Source organism: Onthophagus taurus, chromosome 5 (genome assembly GCF_036711975.1).
Source record: "Onthophagus taurus isolate NC chromosome 5, IU_Otau_3.0, whole genome shotgun sequence".
Taxonomy (NCBI): domain Eukaryota; kingdom Metazoa; phylum Arthropoda; class Insecta; order Coleoptera; family Scarabaeidae; genus Onthophagus; species Onthophagus taurus.
The window spans coordinates 8,875,556-8,895,421 of NC_091970.1; the positions used below are offsets into that span (position 1 = coordinate 8,875,556).

Here is a 19,866-nt window from a genome sequence, read left to right on the forward strand (position 1 = left end):
GAAACCGAGGTAGCTATGCTGCCGAGGCAGTGGCTCTATTATTTAAAATAAAGTAAAGATTTCTTTTATACAAATACATTACTTAAAATCCGAGGCAGCCATGCTGCCGAGGCAGTAATTCAAGGTTTTCAATAATAACGCATTATTTAGAAACCGAGGTAGCTATGCTGCCGAGGCAGTGGCTCTATTATTTAAAATAAAGTAAAGATTTCTTTTATACAAATACATTACTTAAAATCCGAGGCAGCCATGCTGCCGAGGCAGTAATTCAAGGTTTTCAATAATAACGCATTATTTAGAAACCGAGATAGCTGTGCTACCGAGGCAGTGGCTCTATTATTTAAAATAAAGTTGTTTTCTTTAATACAAATACATTACTTAAAATCCGAGGCAGCCATGCTGCCGAGGCAGTAATTCAAGGTTTTCAATAATAACGCATTATTTAGAAACCGAGGTAGCTATGCTGCCGAGGCAGTGGCTCTATTATTTAAAATAAAGTAAAGATTTCTTTTATACAAATACATTACTTAAAAGCCGAGGCAGCCATGCTGCCGAGGCAGTAATTCAAGGTTTTCAATAATAACGCATTATTTAGAAACCGAGGTAGCTATGCTGCCGAGGCAGTGGCTCTATTATTTAAAATAAAGTAAAGATTTCTTTTATACAAATACATTACTTAAAATCCGAGGCAGCCATGCTGCCGAGGCAGTAATTCAAGGTTTTCAATAATAACGCATTATTTAGAAACCGAGGTAGCTATGCTGCCGAGGCAGTGGCTCTATTATTTAAAATAAAGTAAAGATTTCTTTTATACAAATACATTACTTAAAATCCGAGGCAGCCATGCTGCCGAGGCAGTAATTCAAGGTTTTCAATAATAACGCATTATTTAGAAACCGAGATAGCTGTGCTACCGAGGCAGTGGCTCTATTATTTAAAATAAAGTTGTTTTCTTTAATACAAATACATTACTTAAAATCCGAGGCAGCCATGCTGCCGAGGCAGTAATTCAAGGTTTTCAATAATAACGCATTATTTAGAAACCGAGGTAGCTATGCTGCCGAGGCAGTGGCTCTATTATTTAAAATAAAGTAAAGATTTCTTTTATACAAATACATTACTTAAAAGCCGAGGCAGCCATGCTGCCGAGGCAGTAATTCAAGGTTTTCAATAATAACGCATTATTTAGAAACCGAGGTAGCTATGCTGCCGAGGCAGTGGCTCTATTATTTAAAATAAAGTAAAGATTTCTTTTATACAAATACATTACTTAAAATCCGAGGCAGCCATGCTGCCGAGGCAGTAATTCAAGGTTTTCAATAATAACGCATTATTTAGAAACCGAGGTAGCTATGCTGCCGAGGCAGTGGCTCTATTATTTAAAATAAAGTAAAGATTTCTTTTATACAAATACATTACTTAAAATCCGAGGCAGCCATGCTGCCGAGGCAGTAATTCAAGGTTTTCAATAATAACGCATTATTTAGAAACCGAGATAGCTGTGCTACCGAGGCAGTGGCTCTATTATTTAAAATAAAGTTGTTTTCTTTAATACAAATACATTACTTAAAATCCGAGGCAGCCATGCTGCCGAGGCAGTAATTCAAGGTTTTCAATAATAACGCATTATTTAGAAACCGAGGTAGCTATGCTGCCGAGGCAGTGGCTCTATTATTTAAAATAAAGTAAAGATTTCTTTTATACAAATACATTACTTAAAAGCCGAGGCAGCCATGCTGCCGAGGCAGTAATTCAAGGTTTTCAATAATAACGCATTATTTAGAAACCGAGGTAGCTATGCTGCCGAGGCAGTGGCTCTATTATTTAAAATAAAGTAAAGATTTCTTTTATACAAATACATTACTTAAAATCCGAGGCAGCCATGCTGCCGAGGCAGTAATTCAAGGTTTTCAATAATAACGCATTATTTAGAAACCGAGATAGCTGTGCTACCGAGGCAGTGGCTCTATTATTTAAAATAAAGTTGTTTTCTTTAATACAAATACATTACTTAAAATCCGAGGCAGCCATGCTGCCGAGGCAGTAATTCAAGGTTTTCAATAATAACGCATTATTTAGAAACCGAGGTAGCTATGCTGCCGAGGCAGTGGCTCTATTATTTAAAATAAAGTAAAGATTTCTTTTATACAAATACATTACTTAAAAGCCGAGGCAGCCATGCTGCCGAGGCAGTAATTCAAGGTTTTCAATAATAACGCATTATTTAGAAACCGAGGTAGCTATGCTGCCGAGGCAGTGGCTCTATTATTTAAAATAAAGTAAAGATTTCTTTTATACAAATACATTACTTAAAAGCCGAGGCAGCCATGCTGCCGAGGCAGTAATTCAAGGTTTTCAATAATAACACATTATTTAGAAACCGAGATAGCTGTGCTACCGAGGCAGTGGCTCTATTATTTAAAATAAAGTACAGTTTTCTTTAATACAAATACATTACTTAAAAGCCGAGGCAGCCATGCTGCCGAGGCAGTAATTCAAGGTTTTCAATAATAACGCATTATTTAGAAACCGAGGTAGCTATGCTGCCGAGGCAGTGGCTCTATTATTTAAAATAAAGTAAAGATTTCTTTTATACAAATACATTACTTAAAAGCCGAGGCAGCCATGCTGCCGAGGCAGTAATTCAAGGTTTTCAATAATAACGCATTATTTAGAAACCGAGGTAGCTATGCTGCCGAGGCAGTGGCTCTATTATTTAAAATAAAGTAAAGATTTCTTTTATACAAATACATCACTTAAAAGCCGAGGCAGCCATGCTGCCGAGGCAGTAATTCATGGTTTTCAATAATAACGCATTATTTAGAAACCGAGATAGCTGTGCTACCGAGGCAGTGGCTCTATTATTTAAAATAAAGTAGTTTTCTTTAATACAAATACATTACTTAAAAGCCGAGGCAGCCATGCTGCCGAGGCAGTAATTCGAGGTTTTTAATAATAAAAAATTATTTAGAAACCGAGGCAGCTGTGCTGCCGAGGCAGTGGCTCTATTATTTAAAATAAAGTACAGTTTTCTTTAATACAAATACATTACTTAAAAGCCGAGGCAGTAATTCGAGGTTTTTAATAATAAAAAATTATTTAGAAACCGAGGCAGCTGTGCTGCCGAGGCAGTGGCTCTATTATTTAAAATAAAGTACAGTTTTCTTTAATACAAATACATTACTTAAAAGCCGAGGCAGCCATGCTGCCGAGGCAGTAATTCATGGTTTTCAATAATAACGCATTATTTAGAAACCGAGATAGCTGTGCTACCGAGGCAGCGGCTCTATTATTTAAAATAAAGTAGTTTTCTTTAATACAAATACATTACTTAAAAGCCGAGGCAGCCATGCTGCCGAGGCAGTATTTAGGTTTTCAACAATAACATATTACTTAGAAGCCAAGGCAGCCGTGCTGCCGAAGCAGTGGCTCTAGTACTTAAAATAAAATTTTCTTTAATACAAATTCATTACTTAGAAGCTGAGGCAGTGGTTCTAGGACCATTCCATGTTGCAGGATTTTCTTAACAATATCAAAACATTTCAGGCAAATTTTAGGTATTTACAAGTTTTCTAAAAGATATCAAAGATATTTTCAGGCAAATCAAAGATATGTAACGATTTCCAGAAAATCTGCAGACCACTGCCAAGGATTTCCGCAAAAATTATAATAATTTCCGAAAGTGCCAAATGATTTGAGAAAAGAATAAATTTCCTAACATTATAAACTAATTTCTAAGAGATTTTAATGATTTGTAAGGGCAGCCAAGAATATTCTAAAGTTTTTACGGATTACGATTTTTTAAGGATTTCCAAAATATTCTTAGGATTTTAAAACTTTACGCGAATTTCCAAAACATTAATTCTGGCTACTTTTAAAGAATTTGTAATGATTAAAAATATTTGTAGAGATGATCAAAGGTTGAATTATTAAAAACTCCAAGTTTTCCTAAAATTGTTCAAAATTTTGAAGACTTGTCAAAGATTTAAAATTCTAAAGTATATTTAGGGAATTCTAAATTATAATAAAAAAAATAATAAAAAGTTATAATAATTTCTGGAAGTATTAAGCGATTACTTGAGTTGCCAACGATATTCCTAAATCCAAAGATTATTTCCAAAAGATTTCAAGGTAATTTTCCATAGAATTTATGATAATTTCTAAGAGTGTCAAAAGATAATTAAGAAAATCTAGGCTTTCTAGAAATTACTCTTAAATTTGTAGGATTACATTGAAATTCTTAAGAATTCTTAAGAAAATCTAGGATTTCTAAGGAATTCCAGATGTTTCTAGATGATTTGAAAGATTTAAAGGATTTCCAAAAATGTTTTCAATAAAAAGTGTTCAATTAAAAAATCGAAAAGATTCTGAATATTTTCAGGAATTTTTATGACTTCTCGAGAACACTCAGGGATTTCTACGAAATTGGTAGTTGGAGAACCAGGTTTTTCAAAAGATTTCAAGAATTTCCAGAAAACGTCTAAAGATTTTTGGAAACATTCAGGTGAATTCCATAAAATTTCTAATGATTTCCAATAGAACTAAGGGATTATTAAGCAGATTTACGGCTTCCTAAGATAATTTACAGGTTTTTTTCTAAGACATCTAGGCTTCCTACAGAATTCCAAGTGTTTGCAGAATATTTTCAAAGATTTAAAAGATTTCCAAAGAACTTATAAAGATTTTCAATGATATTGATGTATTTCTATATATTTCCCAAGTTTATCTAAAAATTTCTTAAAAACCCAGTGGTATTTTTTCAGTATTCTTTAGCTCATCTATAAATTTCCATGGAATTACAGAAAAAATTTAAAGAATTAAAGCATATCCAGAGAATTCATAAACATTTTCAAAGATACTCAAGCACTATCCAACCTCAAAGTATCTGGGTAACTTATCTACCTGTAGTGCTCACCTGTTTGGCTGAATAGACGATGTCTTTCTGCTTTCAGACACATTCCACGGCCCAAGATAAAAAGATAAGGTGCTTTTGGCCCGAGAATACCAAAAAATATTGGACAAATCCATAACTACATTCCTACAATTTAGACAGTTAAGACTCTACGTAATGAGAACTTTAACATTGAGTGATGCTGGGGACTGACATGGAACTGGATTCGAGCAAGGCACGACTTATGCAGAGACGCACTCCAGAAATGGAACAAATCCTGACACCATAATATTGTAACTGCGGCAAGAAGTATTTCCAGAAGATTTCAAAGATGTGCATAATGATTTCCAAGAATATCGAGGAATTATTTAAAAAGCCAAGTTTATCAAAGATTATCAAAAAATGGATAAGGATTTAGAGGTTCCTAAGGATTTGTGAGTACATCTAGTACATCTATCCAAGATATCTAGTAAACTTATACAATAAATCAAAGGATATTGAAGAAATTCTAAACATTTCCAGACATATTTTAGGGATTTCCAGGAAACTTATAAGGATGTCCAAAGATATTTAAGTGTTTCTAAGAATTTCCAAGTATATCTAGGGATTTTAAAATTATTTTCAAGCATTTCCAGAGAATTTCTAAATGTTTAAGTCTTTCCCAGATTATTCAAAAAGATTGCAACTCAACATCCAAGATATCTAGTACACTTATACAATAAATTAAGGGATATTGAAGAAATTCTAAACATTTCCAGACATATTTTAAGGATTTCCAAGAAACTTATAACGATGTCCAAAGATATTTAAGTGTTTCTAAGAATTTCCAAGTATATCTAGGGATTTTAAAATTATTTTCAAGCATTTCCAGAGAATTTCCAGATGTTTAAGTCTTTTAAAGATTATTCAAAAAGGTTCCAACTCAACATCCAAGATATCTAGTAAACTTATACAATAAATCAAGGGATATTGAAGAAATTCTAAACATTTCTCAATATATTTTAAGGATTTTCCAGAAACTTATAACCATGTCCAAAGATATTTAAGTGTTTCTAAGAATTTCCAAGTATATCTAGGGATTTTAAAATTATTTTCAAGCATTTCCAAAGAATTTCCAGATGTTTAAGTCCTTTAAAGATTATTCAAAAAGGTTCCAACTCAACATCCAAGATATCTAGTAAACTTATACAATAAATTAAGGGATATTGAAGAAATTCTAAACATTTCCAGACATATTTTAGGGATTTCCAGGAAACTTATAAGGATGTCCAAAGATATTTAAGTGTTTCTAAGAATTTCCAAGTATATCTAGGGATTTTAAAATCATTTTCAAGCATTTCCAAAGAATTTCCAGACGTTTAAGTCTTTTAAAGATTATTCAAAAAGATTCCAACTCAACATCCAAGATATCTAGTAAACTTATACAATAAATCAAGGGATATTGAAGAAATTCTAAACATTTCCAGATATATTTTAAGTATTTCCAAGAATCTTATAACGAGTCCAAAGATATTTAAGTGTTTCTAAGAATTTCCAAGTATATCTAGGCATTTTAAAATTATTTTCAAACATTTCCCGAGAATTTCCAGATGTTTAAGTCTTTTAAAGATTATTCAAAAAGATTCCAACTCAACATCCAAGATATCTAGTAAACTTATACAATAAATCAAGGGATATTGAAGAAATTCTAAACATTTCCAGATATATTTTAAGTATTTCCAAGAATCTTATAACGAGTCCAAAGATATTTAAGTGTTTCTAAGAATTTCCAAGTATATCTAGGCATTTTAAAATTATTTTCAAACATTTCCCGAGAATTTCCAGATGTTTAAGTCTTTTAAAGATTATTCAAAAAGGTTCCAACTCAACATCCAAGATATTTAGTAAACTTATACAATAAATCAAGGGATATTGAAGAAACTCTAAACATATCTCAATATATTTCAAGGATTTCCAAGAAACTTATAACGATGTCCAAAGATATTTAAGTGTTTCTAAGAATTTCCAAGTATATCTAGGGATTTTAAAATTATTTTCAAGCATTTCCAGAGAATTTCCAGACGTTTAAGTCTTTTAAAGATTATTCAAAGAGGTTCTAACTCAACATCCCAGATATCTAGTAAACTTATACAATAGATCAAGGGATATTGAAGAAATTTTAAATATTTCCAGACATATTTTAGGGATTTCCAGGAAACTTATAAGGATGTCCAAAGATATTTAAGTGTTTCTAAGAATTTCCAAGTATATCTAGGGATTTTAAAATTATTTTCAAGCACTTCCAAAGAATTTCCAGATGTTTAAGTCTTTCCAAGATTATTCAAAAAGGTTCCAACTCAACATCCAAGATATCTAGTAAACTTATACAATAAATCAAGGGATATTGAAGAAATTCTAAACATTTCTCAATATATTTTAAGGATTTTGAAGAAACTTATAACGATGTCCAAAGATATTTAAGTGTTTCTAAGAATTTCCAAGTATATCTAGGGATTTTAAAATTATTTTCAAGCACTTCCAAAGAATTTCCAGATGTTTAAGTCTTTCCAAGATTATTCAAAAAGGTTCCAACTCAACATCCAAGATATCTAGTAAACTTATACAATAAATCAAGGGATATTGAAGAAATTCTAAACATTTCCAGACATATTTTAGGGATTTCCAGGAAACTTATAAGGATGTCCAAAGATATTTAAGTGTTTCTAAGAATTTCCAAGTATATCTATGGATTTTAAAATTATTTCAAGCATTTCCAGAGAATTTCCAGATGTTTAAGTCTTTTAAAGATTATTCAAAAAGGTTCCAACTCAACATCCAAGATATCTAGTAAACTTATACAATAAATTAAGGGATATTGAAGAAATTCTAAACATTTCTCGATATATTTTAAGGATTTTCAAGAAACTTATAACCATGTCCAAAGATATTTAAGTGTTTCTAAGAATTTGCAAGTATATCTAGGGATTTTAAAATTATTTTCAAGCATTTCCAGAGAATTTCCAGACGTTTAAGTCTTTCCAAGATTCTTCAAAAAGGTTCTAACTCAACATATAAGATATCTAGTAAACTTATACAACAAATTAAGGGATATTGAAGAAATTCTAAACATTTCCAGATATATATTAAGCATTTCCAAGAATCTTATAACGAGTCCAAAGATATTTAAGTGTTTCTAAGAATTTCCAAGTATATCTAGGCATTTTAAAATTATTGTCAAGCATTTCCAGAGAATTTCCAGGTGTTTAAGTCTTTCCAAGATTATTCAAAAAGGTTCCAACTCAACATATAAGATATCTAGTAAACTTATACAATAAATCAAGGGATATTGAAGATATTCTAAACATTGCCAGATATATTTCAAGATTTTTTGGTCAGTTTTAGACTTAGCACAATTTTTCCGAGAAATTTCGATGACTGATCTCCAATATTTTCGCGCGCATTTCGATCGGCTGAGAATTAATAGTGACCTCCAACTGTTATTGTTCGCTTCCTTTTCATCAGCAATTTAATCTGTTATTAAACTAGTAGTTTATCTCATTTTGTTTATTATTGGAGTATTTAATTTAACAAAATCTGGTACCCATCGCACCGGTTTTAGCGGCAAATAGTCATCTTCAGGAGTACCAATATGTAGGGTATTAAAAAAAACATGACATAAATGATGTCATAATAAAATTTCCAACTAAACGGTTTAATTACAACGCAAACATTCTGTTAATAAACAAACAAGTCGTAATCTGAATAGGAAATAAGATGTTTTTGATATTGTTTGTCAACCGTTTTTTGGAATACTTTTTGGAAAAAAAGAGTTCCAAGAAAAATTATAAATTTAAAAGATATTTTGAACCCCCGTTTTAAAATCTCGACGAAAAAAAGGATCACGTCCACACACATCTGTTGAGGTTCTTATGCGCCTCGACCTGACCATCCCAGCCAGGAACTGGCGCCTCAATGACCAGCCCCTTCCAGCGTCTGCTAGCATAAGAGGCCCCACATAAAGAAAATAACCTGTCAGGAAACCCGTTAAAAAAAGAAACGATTTAAATTAAATACCAATCTATTCCCTACAAAAGTAAAAAAATAAATCAAAAAAGAATCAAATCAAATCAAAGAAAGTAATCTAATAAGCCAGATCATATTTACCAATCTCATCCATGTTTAACATCACAACTTCACACTTCGAAATTAACCGTAAGAACTCGAATCGGACGTCACCTATGCAACATATTGAGAATTTAATAATAGGAAAAGCGTTCTTTTCGCGGAAAAACGCACGGAAAGCCGACAACGGAACGCGACGTTTCGGAATGTTGACGATAGCAAGTTTGCCTTACAAGGATCCAACAATGACTGGAGCCAGGTTTTTTTACTTAATGAATGGTCGCCCAGAGAAACTTCGCTCGGAACTCTTCGAACCCGCTCAGAAGATCTACGGAAAGACACGAACCGTTTGTAAAAACACCATGACGATATTATATCTATATACAATGATGAACAAAAGTAGAATTTACTTTTGTTACGTTGTGATGATTAAGATTAAGTATAGAAGTTTAGTAATGAAATTAAAAATTATAACTTAACTTATCTTGTAGATTACTGAAGTTCTCGGTTAAAGAAACTTGGACTCTTCAAAGGAATCGGAAACAATGATTCTTGATTGGATTGGAATAATTCTTCGGAACGGAATTTTCTTGTTTATTATTAAAGGTGATTAATTTTAATTCGAATAATCTTCTTATTTAACTTATTAATAATCGTTTAAAGTTAATTTTCTATTTTTGAGGTTATGTCACAACGGTGATTGACAACTAACCTAACTTTTGTTTTAGTTTTAAAAATGATCGAGGACAAAAATTAGCGTGCACTCCACGTCACGTTCGAAATCACACTAAAATCACCAGTTTCGTTTGTTTACTGCAAGAACGTTTGAAATACCGTGTTCTGATTGGTTAAATTCTTCAACTTGAAATTCGTAATTTAAATTTCTCCGGTAATGCCAACTTCGAAATGTGAAATGTCACCGATTAAATTTTTATCAACAATTATTGAAATTTATATTTTAACAATAATTATGCATGAAATGTTGTTGTTTTGTTGCTTTGACTTTGTTTGTATTGATTTCGGAACATTTTCTTTTAGATTTCAACGTCCAGCTTCAAAAATATATTTAAATATTTAATCTACGGATTTTCGTCCAATTCTTCATCAAAACTACCATATGATGGATGATTTTCGTTCTTGATATGATAAGATTATCGTTTTAAATGGATTTAACCGGTTAAACATCAATTTCAATAAGAAATTAATGAAAAATGAAATTTGAGGTTATGTCACTGTCAAAAAATAATATGCGACTTATACAATGATGATCAAAAGTAAATTAACTCATTATAATTTTTTTATATATCCTCAGAAATCTTTTATAACAAAAATTATTGCAAATTTTATTGTTAACAATATTGCTCTCTTGCACTTTTGCTCTTAAATACGTCAATATCGAGATAAATATGAAAATTTGATGAATTTGTAGCTTTTTCAAGCTATTAAAGGAAACCCTTAGGAATCGCAGCATGTTACAAAAAAACTTTTAGCACAAAAGTTGTAGCAAATTTTATTGTTAACAATATTGCTCTCCTCTTGCACTTTAGCTTTTAAATGCGTCAATATCGACAAAAGTACGAAAATATGAAAATTTGATGAATTTGTTGCTCTTCCAAGTTATTGAAGGTAACACTGGGGAATCGGAGCATGCTATAAGAAATCTTTTATAACAAAAATTGTTGCAAATTTGATTGCTAACAATATTGCTCTCTTGCACTTTTGCTCTTAGATACGTCAATATCGAGATAGATACGAAAATATGAAAATTTCATGAATTTGTTGCTCTTTCCAATTATTGAAGCTAACACTGGGGAATCGGAGCATGCTATAAGAAATCTTTTATAACAAAAATTGTTGCAAATTTGATTGTTAACAATATTGCTCTCTTGCACTTTTGTTCTTAGATACGTCAATATCGAGATAGATACGAAAATATGAAAATTTCATGAATTTGTTGCTCTTTCTAATTATTGAAGCTAACACTGGGGAATCGGAGCATGCTATAAGAAATCTTTTATAACAAAAATTGTTGCAAATTTTATTGTTAACAATATTGCTTTCTTACACTTTTGCTCTTAGATACGTCAATATCGAGATAAATATGAAAATTTGATGAATTTGTAGCTTTTTCAAGTTATTAAAGGTAATCCTTAGGAATCGCAGCATGTTACAAAAAAACTTTTAGCACAAAAGTTGTAGCAAATTTTATTGTTAACAATATTGCTCTCTTGCACTTTAGCTTTTAAATGCGTCAAATCGAAAAAAGTACGAAAATATGAAAATTTGATGAATTTGTTGCTCTTCCAAGTTATTGCAGGTAATACTTGGGAATCGAAGCATGCTATAAGAAATCTTTTATAATAAAAGTTGTAGCAAATTCGATTGTTAACAATATTGCTCTCTTGCACTTTTGTTCTTAGATACGTCAATATCGAGATAGACACGAAAATATGAAAATTTCATGAATTTGTTGCTCTTTCAAGTTATTGAAGCTAACACTGGGGAATCGGAGCATGCTATAAGAAATCTTTTATAACAAAAGTTGTAGCAAATTTGATTGTTAACAATATTGCTCTCTTGCACTTTTACTCTTAGATACGTCAATATCGAGATAGATACGAAAATATGAAAATTTCATGAATTTGTTGCTCTTTCCAGTTATTGAAGGTAACACTGGGGAATCGGAGCATGCTATAAGAAATCTTTTATAACAAAAATTATTGCAAATTTTATTGTTAACAATATTGCTCTCTTGCACTTTTGTTCTTAGATACGTCAATATCGAGATAGATACGAAAATATGAAAATTTCATGAATTTGTTGCTCTTTCCAATTATTGAAGCTAACACTGGAGCATCGGAGCATGCTATAAAAAATCTTTTATAACAAAAATTATTGCAAATTTGATTGTTAACAATATTGCTCTCTTGCACTTTTGCTCTTAGATACGTCAATATCGAGATAGATACGAAAATATGAAAATTTCATGAATTTGTTGCTCTTTCAAGTTATTGTAGGTAATACTTGGGAATCGAAGCATGCTATAAGAAATCTTTTATAACAAAAATTGTTGCAAATTTTATTGTTAACAATATTGCTCTCTTGTACTTTTGTTCTTAGATACGTCAATATCGAGATAAATATGAAAATCGGATGAATTTGTAGCTTTTTCAAGCTATTAAAGGTAATCCTTAGGAATCGCAGCATGTTACAAAAAAACGTTTAGCACAAAAGTTGTAGCAAATTTTATTGTTAACAATATTGCTCTCTTGCACTTTAGCTTTTAAATGCGTCAATATCGAGAAAAGTACGAAAATTTGATGAATTTGTTGCTCTTCCAAGTTATTGCAGGTAATACTTGGGAATCGAAGCATGCTATAAGAAATCTTTTATAATAAAAGTTGTAGCAAATTTGATTGTTAACAATATTGCTCTCTTGCACTTTTGTTCTTATATAAGTCAATATCGAGATAGATACGAAAATATGAAAATTTCATGAATTTGTTGCTCTTTCAACTTATTGAAGGTAACACTGGGGAATCGGAGCATGCTATAAGAAATCTTTTATAACAAAAATTGTTGCAAATTTTATTGTTAATAATATTGCTCTCTTGCACTTTTGTTCTTAGATACGTCAATATCGAGATAGATACGAAAATATGAAAATTTCATGAATTTGTTGCTCTTTCAAGTTATTGAAGGTAATACTTGGGAATCGAAGCATGCTATAAGAAATCTTTTTTAATAAAAGTTGTAGCAAATTTGATTGTTAACAATATTGCTTTGTTGCACTGTTGTTCTTAGATACGTCAGTATCAAGATAGATACGAAAATATGAAAATTTCATGAATTTGTTGCTCTTCCAAGTTATTGTAGGTAACACTGGGGAATCGGAGCATGCTATAAGAAATCTTTTATAACAAAAATTGTTGCAAATTTTATTGTTAACAATATTGCTCTCTTGCACTTTTGTTCTTAGATACGTCAATATCGAGATAGATACGAAAATATGAAAATTTCATGAATTTGCTGCTCTTTCCAATTATTGAAGCTAACACTGGGGAATCGGAGCATGCTATAAGAAATCTTTTATAACAAAAATTGTTGCAAATTTTATTGTTAACAATATTGCTCTGTTGCACTTTTGCTCTTAGATACGTCAATATCGACATAAATATGAAAATTTGATGAATTTGTAGCTTTTTCAAGCTATTAAAGGTAACCCTTAGGAATCGCAGCATGTTACAAAAAAACTTTTAGCACAAAAGTTGTAGCAAATTTTATTGTTAACAATATTGCTCTCTTGCACTTTAGCTTTTAAATGTGTCAATATCGAGAAAAGTACGAAAATATGAAAATTTGATGAATTTGTTGCTCTTCCAAGTTATTGCAGGTAATACTTGGGAATCGAAGCATGCTATAAGAAATCTTTTATAACAAAAATTGTTGCAAATTTTATTGTTAACAATATTGCTCTCTTGCACTTTTGCTGTTAGATACGTCAATATCGAGATAGATACGAAAATATGAAAATTTCATGAATTTGTTGCTCTTTCCAGTTATTGAAGGTAACACTGGGGAATCGGAGCATGCTATAAGAAATATTTTATAACAAAAATTGTTGCAAATTTTATTGTTAACAATATTGCTTTCTTGCACTTTTGCTCTTAGATACGTCAATATCGAGATAGATACGAAAATATGAAAATTTCATGAATTTGTTGCTCTTTCAAGTTATTGAAGCTAACACTGGGGAATCGGAGCATGCTATAAGAAATCTTTTATAACAAAAATTGTTGCAAATTTTATTGTTAACAATATTGCTCTCTTGCGCTTTTGCTCTTAGATACGTCAATATCGTGATAGATACGAAAATATGAAAATTTAATGAATCTGTAGCTTTTTTAAGTTATTAAAGCTAATACTCGGGAGTCGCAGCGTGTTACAAAAAAACTTTTACAATAAAAGTTGTAGTAAATTTTATTGTTAACAATATTGCTCTCTTGCATTTTTGCTCTTAGATGCGTCAATATCTATTTTGACAATATTATATTTTGAACCGTTTTTAAATTAGGCAGGGGGTTTACTTATGACGCGTACTGTATATACCAACGATCTGGCAACGTTGCGCGATTAAAGAATTGCCAATGTCAAAAAATAATATTATTACTATATAATGATGATCAAAAGTAAATTAACTATAAATCCTCAAATATGCATAAAGTTGTGATAATTTAAAATTATAATTAATTCATTTTAAACGATTACTTACTAATAAACCAAAATTTCATGCAAAATTTAAAACGAATTATTATCTAATTTCCACATAAGACTCACACGAAGTAATTTATGCTGAGTGTATACACGTTTAGTGTTAGCGTTGACAATCTAATTATTTATATACACAGTGATGGTTATTAAACACGTTTACAACAACTTCATGAATCAATTTTTGAAATGATTTTTTTTTAAATTTTATTTTGTATTCTTCAACCTCGTAATTATCACGCAATAATCGCCTCCGACCGTTCGGAAGGCCCTTGAAATTATTGGCGCCAGTATCTTTTTAAAAAGAGGGGGGGCGTAGCCTCTCCTTTAAAAGAGGATCGGCCCGAAAAAGAGAAATATTAAAGGAAACGAAATCCGGGGCTAGAATGAGAGAGAAGAATAGGTTTCTGTATACAATACCCTAGGTTTTCAAAGGGGGTCGACGTTTTTGAACCAACCCATTTACAATTTACATTGCGAGGACGTGGGCCGTCGACGGAGTCGAGACCCCGGCTTATTGTGAAAATAAATGGAGCGGTTTGCATAATATCGGTACGGTAACGTTTCGGTAATGAGTTCTTATTGATTTTCAAATGCAGATAAATCACATTTAATGTTTTTGTGAATAAAAATGAGTCGAAAAATTGTATTGTAATGAATCAAAATAGGGAGATTTTTGAGATATCATTTTTTTTCAAAAATTGATTATGAAGAAAGTATCAACAAAGTTTTCATGGATAGCTCGACCAAAAAGTCTTAAACCAATTTCTCCTGTATTTGATATAAAATAAGCATACATGATATACTATAAATGTGATATGAGTGATGATATACAAGATACCCATGTTATCTGTGCTGCTGAGATAACAGAGTTAATAATGACCATTAGAAGAATGAAGGCTAAAAAGAAACATGGTATAGCTGGGTAGGAAAAGCTGATGGACTTTTGAGACACTATAATATTAAAAATGATATAATACCAACATGTGGCAAATAATACAAGACGCTAAGAGATACTAAAGCTAAGATATGGAAGTCTCTCAAAACACAAAATTTATAATTTCAGTCTAAAAAGGATTTTATGGATGCAGTATCAAAACTTTTTCATTGGCCAAAATGCGTTCTAACTCCCCAGCCATGATGAATTACTTGCTCATGGAGCATCGATATGATGGGGTCCTAATAGGTCTTGCTTTATCCATCAGCTGAAGACGCTGTTGGTTATGCCAGAGATATCAATGGGAGAGGAAAGCAATATCTGGAAGACACTTAATCCTGTAATAAGTGTAAAAGCTTTGAGGTTGGTTTTCGGCAACAACTAGTTGCTACTTATGGAAGACAAGACAGTAGATACCAGATAGACACCAGGTACTGCTTGCAGAAGACCAAATACTAGTTATGCAAGATTAAATATTGCTACCAGAAGACTAAATGTTGCTATTAGAAGACTAGATACTACTTGAAGAAGACTAAATATCGCTTGCAGAAACCCAGAACGTTCTTGTTGACTAAATATTGCCGCGGATGACCAAATATTGGTTATGGCAGACTAGATACTACATACACAACTATATACTGCTTGTGGAAGACAAGATAGTGCTAATAGAACACATGATGCTGCTTACAGAAGACTAAATATTGATTCTTCTGTTTGTTGACTAAATGTTGGCTACGGAAGAGTTGACGCTGGTAATAAAGGTTCAGATACTACATGTAAAAGACTTGATAATCCTTGGAAAAACCAAATACTAGATGAGAAAGACTAGATATCGCATGAAAAAAGTTAGATAATGTTAGTAGAACGTTAGAGGAGACTACGTATTGTTGATAGAGAATTTACATATTACTAATAGATGATTAAACACCTCCTGCACAAGACTAGATACTTTTTGGTACAAAATTACGTACTGGTTGCAGAAGAGTTGGTACTAATATTTGATATTGCTTGTAAAAGATTTGATACTTCAAGCAAAAAACTAAATACTAGTTGAGAAAGACCAGATACTGCTTAAGAAATACTAGATACTGCTTAATTTTATGAATTTCGTCGTTTTGAAAGTACTTCGCGGTAACGCTTGGATATCAGAGCATGCTATAAAAAAACTTTTAGAACAAAAGTTGTAGCAAATTATATTCTTAACAATATTGCTTTTTTATAGTTTTGCTCTCAGATGCATAGATATTGAGAAAAATACGAAAATATGAAAATTTTACGAATTTCGTCGTTTTGAAAGTACTGCATGGTCACACTTGGATATCAGAGCATGCTATAAAAAAACTTTTTGAACAAAAGTTGTAGCAAATTACATTCTTAACAATATTGCTCTTTTATAGTTTTGCTCTCAGATGCATAGATATTGAGAAAAATACGAAAATATGAAAATTTTACGAATTTCGTCGTTTTGAAAGTACTGCATGGTAAAACTTGGATGTCGGAGCATGCTATAAAAAAACTTTTAGAACAAAAGTTGTAGCAAATTTCATTCTTAACAGTATTGCTCTCTTATACTTTTCCATTCAGAGGCATAGATATTGAGAAAAACACGAAAATATTAAAATTTTATGAATTTCGTCGTTTTGAAAGTACTGTATGGTCACACTTGGATGTCGGAGCATGCTATAAAAAAACTTTTAGAACAAAAGTTGTAGTAAATTTCATTCTTAATAATATTGCTCTCTTATACTTTTGCATTCAGAGGCATAGATATTGAGAAAAACACGAAAATATGAAAATTTTATGAATTTCGTCGTTTTGAAAGTACTTCATGGTAACACTTGGATGTCGGAACATGCTATAAAAAAACTTTTAGAACAAAAGTTGTAGCAAATTATATTCTTAACAATATTGCTCTTTTATAGTTTTGCTCTCAGATGCATAGATATTGAGAAAAATACGAAAATATGAAAATTTTACGAATTTCGTCGTTTTGAAAGTATTTCATGGTAACACTTGGATGTCGGAGCATGCTATAAAAAAACTTTTAGAACAAAAGTTGTAGCAAATTTCATTCTTAACAGTATTGCTCTCTTATACTTTTGCAGTCAGAGGCATAGATATTGAGAAAAATATGAAAATTTTATGAATTTCGTCGTTTTGAAAGTACTGCATGGTAACACTTGGATATCAGAGCATGCTATAAAAAAACTTTTAGAACAAAAATTGTAGTAAATTTCATTCTTAATAATATTGCTCTCTTATACTTTTGCTCTCAGAGGCATAGATATTGAGAAAAATACGAAAATATGAAAATTTTACGAATTTCGTCGTTTTGAAAGTACTGCATGGTAACACTTGGATATCAGAGCATGCTATAAAAAAACTTTTAGAACAAAAGTTGTAGCAAATTTCATTCTTAATAATATTGCTCTCTTATACTTTTGCACTCAGAGGCATAGATATTGAGAAAAACACGAAAATATGAAAATTTTACGAATTTCGTTGTTTGTTCAAGTTTATGTTATTTTTGTTATTTTCTACTTCTAACTGCCAATGCCGTCCACTTTTCTAATCAAGGGTGTAATGCAACATATTAAATTCATGGATATTAAAGATTTTGCCAAAAATTTGGATAACATCAAAAAAAAAAAATCAGGAAAATACTAAAAAGAAAGACATTAAGCCTCCAAATATTATAATGATATCTTTTGACTTCAATGATTTAATTAGCTCAATTTCTTCAGCTGTCTTATCTGTAATAGTGACATATATTTGTATTATATTTAGGTTGGGTCGGTTTGAGACAGGGACAAAATTGATGATGGATCTTTTGAGATAGTAAAAATTCTAAAGGTCTAGGTTGTAGCCCCTCGGCCGGTATGCACCTTGGCTTCATTAACACGACCGATAAAATTAATAAACAAAGATCTTATCATACGTATAATTAATGTCCAATCAGATCGATTTTTATCATTTAACATTGCCCGCTTGAGGCTATATCGATAAAACCGAGATCGTCAAAGATAAAACGCCTCAGCCGCAAGCGATTTCGACTTCATTCACGAAGTAGTAATTCGCGACCTTGTCATACTAATAACTATTGTGTATGAAGGCTGCGAAGATGTATTTTTGTTGGTTATCAAAGATTGTATTCGAGATTACTTGCGGTTTAGCCACTATAATCGAGATGATTAGAAATTGGAGAAATCTTTGGCGCCAAATAATGAATTAGATAAAATTAGATACTTTTATTATTGGATTTTAAGTGTTTCAAAGATACCAGGAAATGGAAAAAGATGATTGGTGTGTGTCAAAATGGTACTAATCGATTGCAAATGTCTTCAGGTTATTTGGTAAAACCAAGAGGAGTTAATAACGTTGAAGGAAATTCATTTTGTAATAAATAATCATGATTATAATTTACTATAAACGCGGTATAAGTAATTACTTTTTAATGTTGAGATGGCAATAAAATATCATAATAAAATTTTTTAATTCAATATTGTTGCTTATTACTGTCTATTGTAATAACAATGATAAAGGTTTTATCTCAAAAAAGTACTTGCAATTATGATAGAGATATCGATAACGAGAGATATAATGGAAAAATATAAACAATATATTAAAAATTTTAAATCTAACTGTACTTTTTTTTATTTGTAATTACTAAATCATTTCGTGGAAAATTGCGGTGTATTTTTCCTTTCAAATGACGTCGCTTTTCGTCATTATGTTTTATTGGGAAATTTATTAGCATCTATTTTAAAACTTTTATATAATAAACATAGAGAAATGTTATGTTACGTTTTTATTTTTTAAAAGTCGTTTTCATGATTTAAATGACAATCGAAAATATCATAACCATAAAGTAGGTTCAATCCAAAATTAAACTCATTTGTTATTTTAATAACCAGGTAGAATATACAGGTCGTAAATATACACACAACACATCCACCTACAAATTTAGAGGAGATTTCGTCTCCACTTCACTTGACGACCAGCCAAACGAGTCAAAAAAAAAAGTATCAAAAAAAGAAAAATCATACCATTCTGACGTAGCCTTTTCATGTTCCTTTTCCTTTTCAGACTCATCTCGACTCAAATAAACATCAAAATCACATGTATCGATCACTAAAACTATTTTATCAGTTCACTTTTAAATTATATCACAGGATTTTGCTATATAAAGTTCTTTTTTTTTGCTACGATTCGTATAATTTCCGAAAGTAAATCGTTAGGTGTACGCGAAACGTGAAAAGAAATGATCTCGACCGGCAAAAGCAAATCATTTCGCGTCTACCGACCCACGTATTTATTAGTTGTATAGGAGAAAATCGCGTGAGAGTCTCCAGGCTTCGACACGCACCACACCACGTTTGCGCATCGACTGAGCGTAGGTTCGAAACGCGCCCAAGTTATTATGGCGTAAGGCGACTGTGAAAAAACACGCTGTCTTGCGGCGGGCGGTCGATGCGAGGCGACCGAGGCGCGCGGCCGAGGACCTAGACTATGGTGTGAAGGGACGAGAGGGACGCCCAGGAGGGGCTATTGTTGAGCTTTCGTTTTGAGAGGTGAGTGCACATCGCGGTTATGATGTGGTTCAAACTATAATTGTGGATTGATATCATGAAATTATTATATACCTTAGGCATATTTAAAAAGAAGAGCT

At 31.5% G+C, this 19,866-nt stretch overlaps 1 protein-coding gene across 2 annotated transcripts in view; it reads right to left on the reverse strand.

The window, feature by feature from the left end:
* The window catches only part of LOC111413406 (serine/threonine receptor kinase thickveins), a 46,375-nt gene extending 26,790 nt beyond the window's left edge, over positions 1-19,585 (reverse strand). Inside the window, exon 1 of one of the 2 annotated variants that reach the window (XM_023044367.2) lies at positions 19,244-19,585. In XM_023044367.2, the coding sequence (XP_022900135.1) occupies positions 19,244-19,289 (46 nt within the window). In that variant the 5' untranslated portion in view covers positions 19,290-19,585. Of the gene's footprint in view, positions 1-9,034; positions 9,232-19,243 lie in introns of those variants that run through there. The other variant, XM_023044368.2, reaches the window with a different exon arrangement.
* Positions 19,586-19,866: the final 281 nt, after the last annotated feature.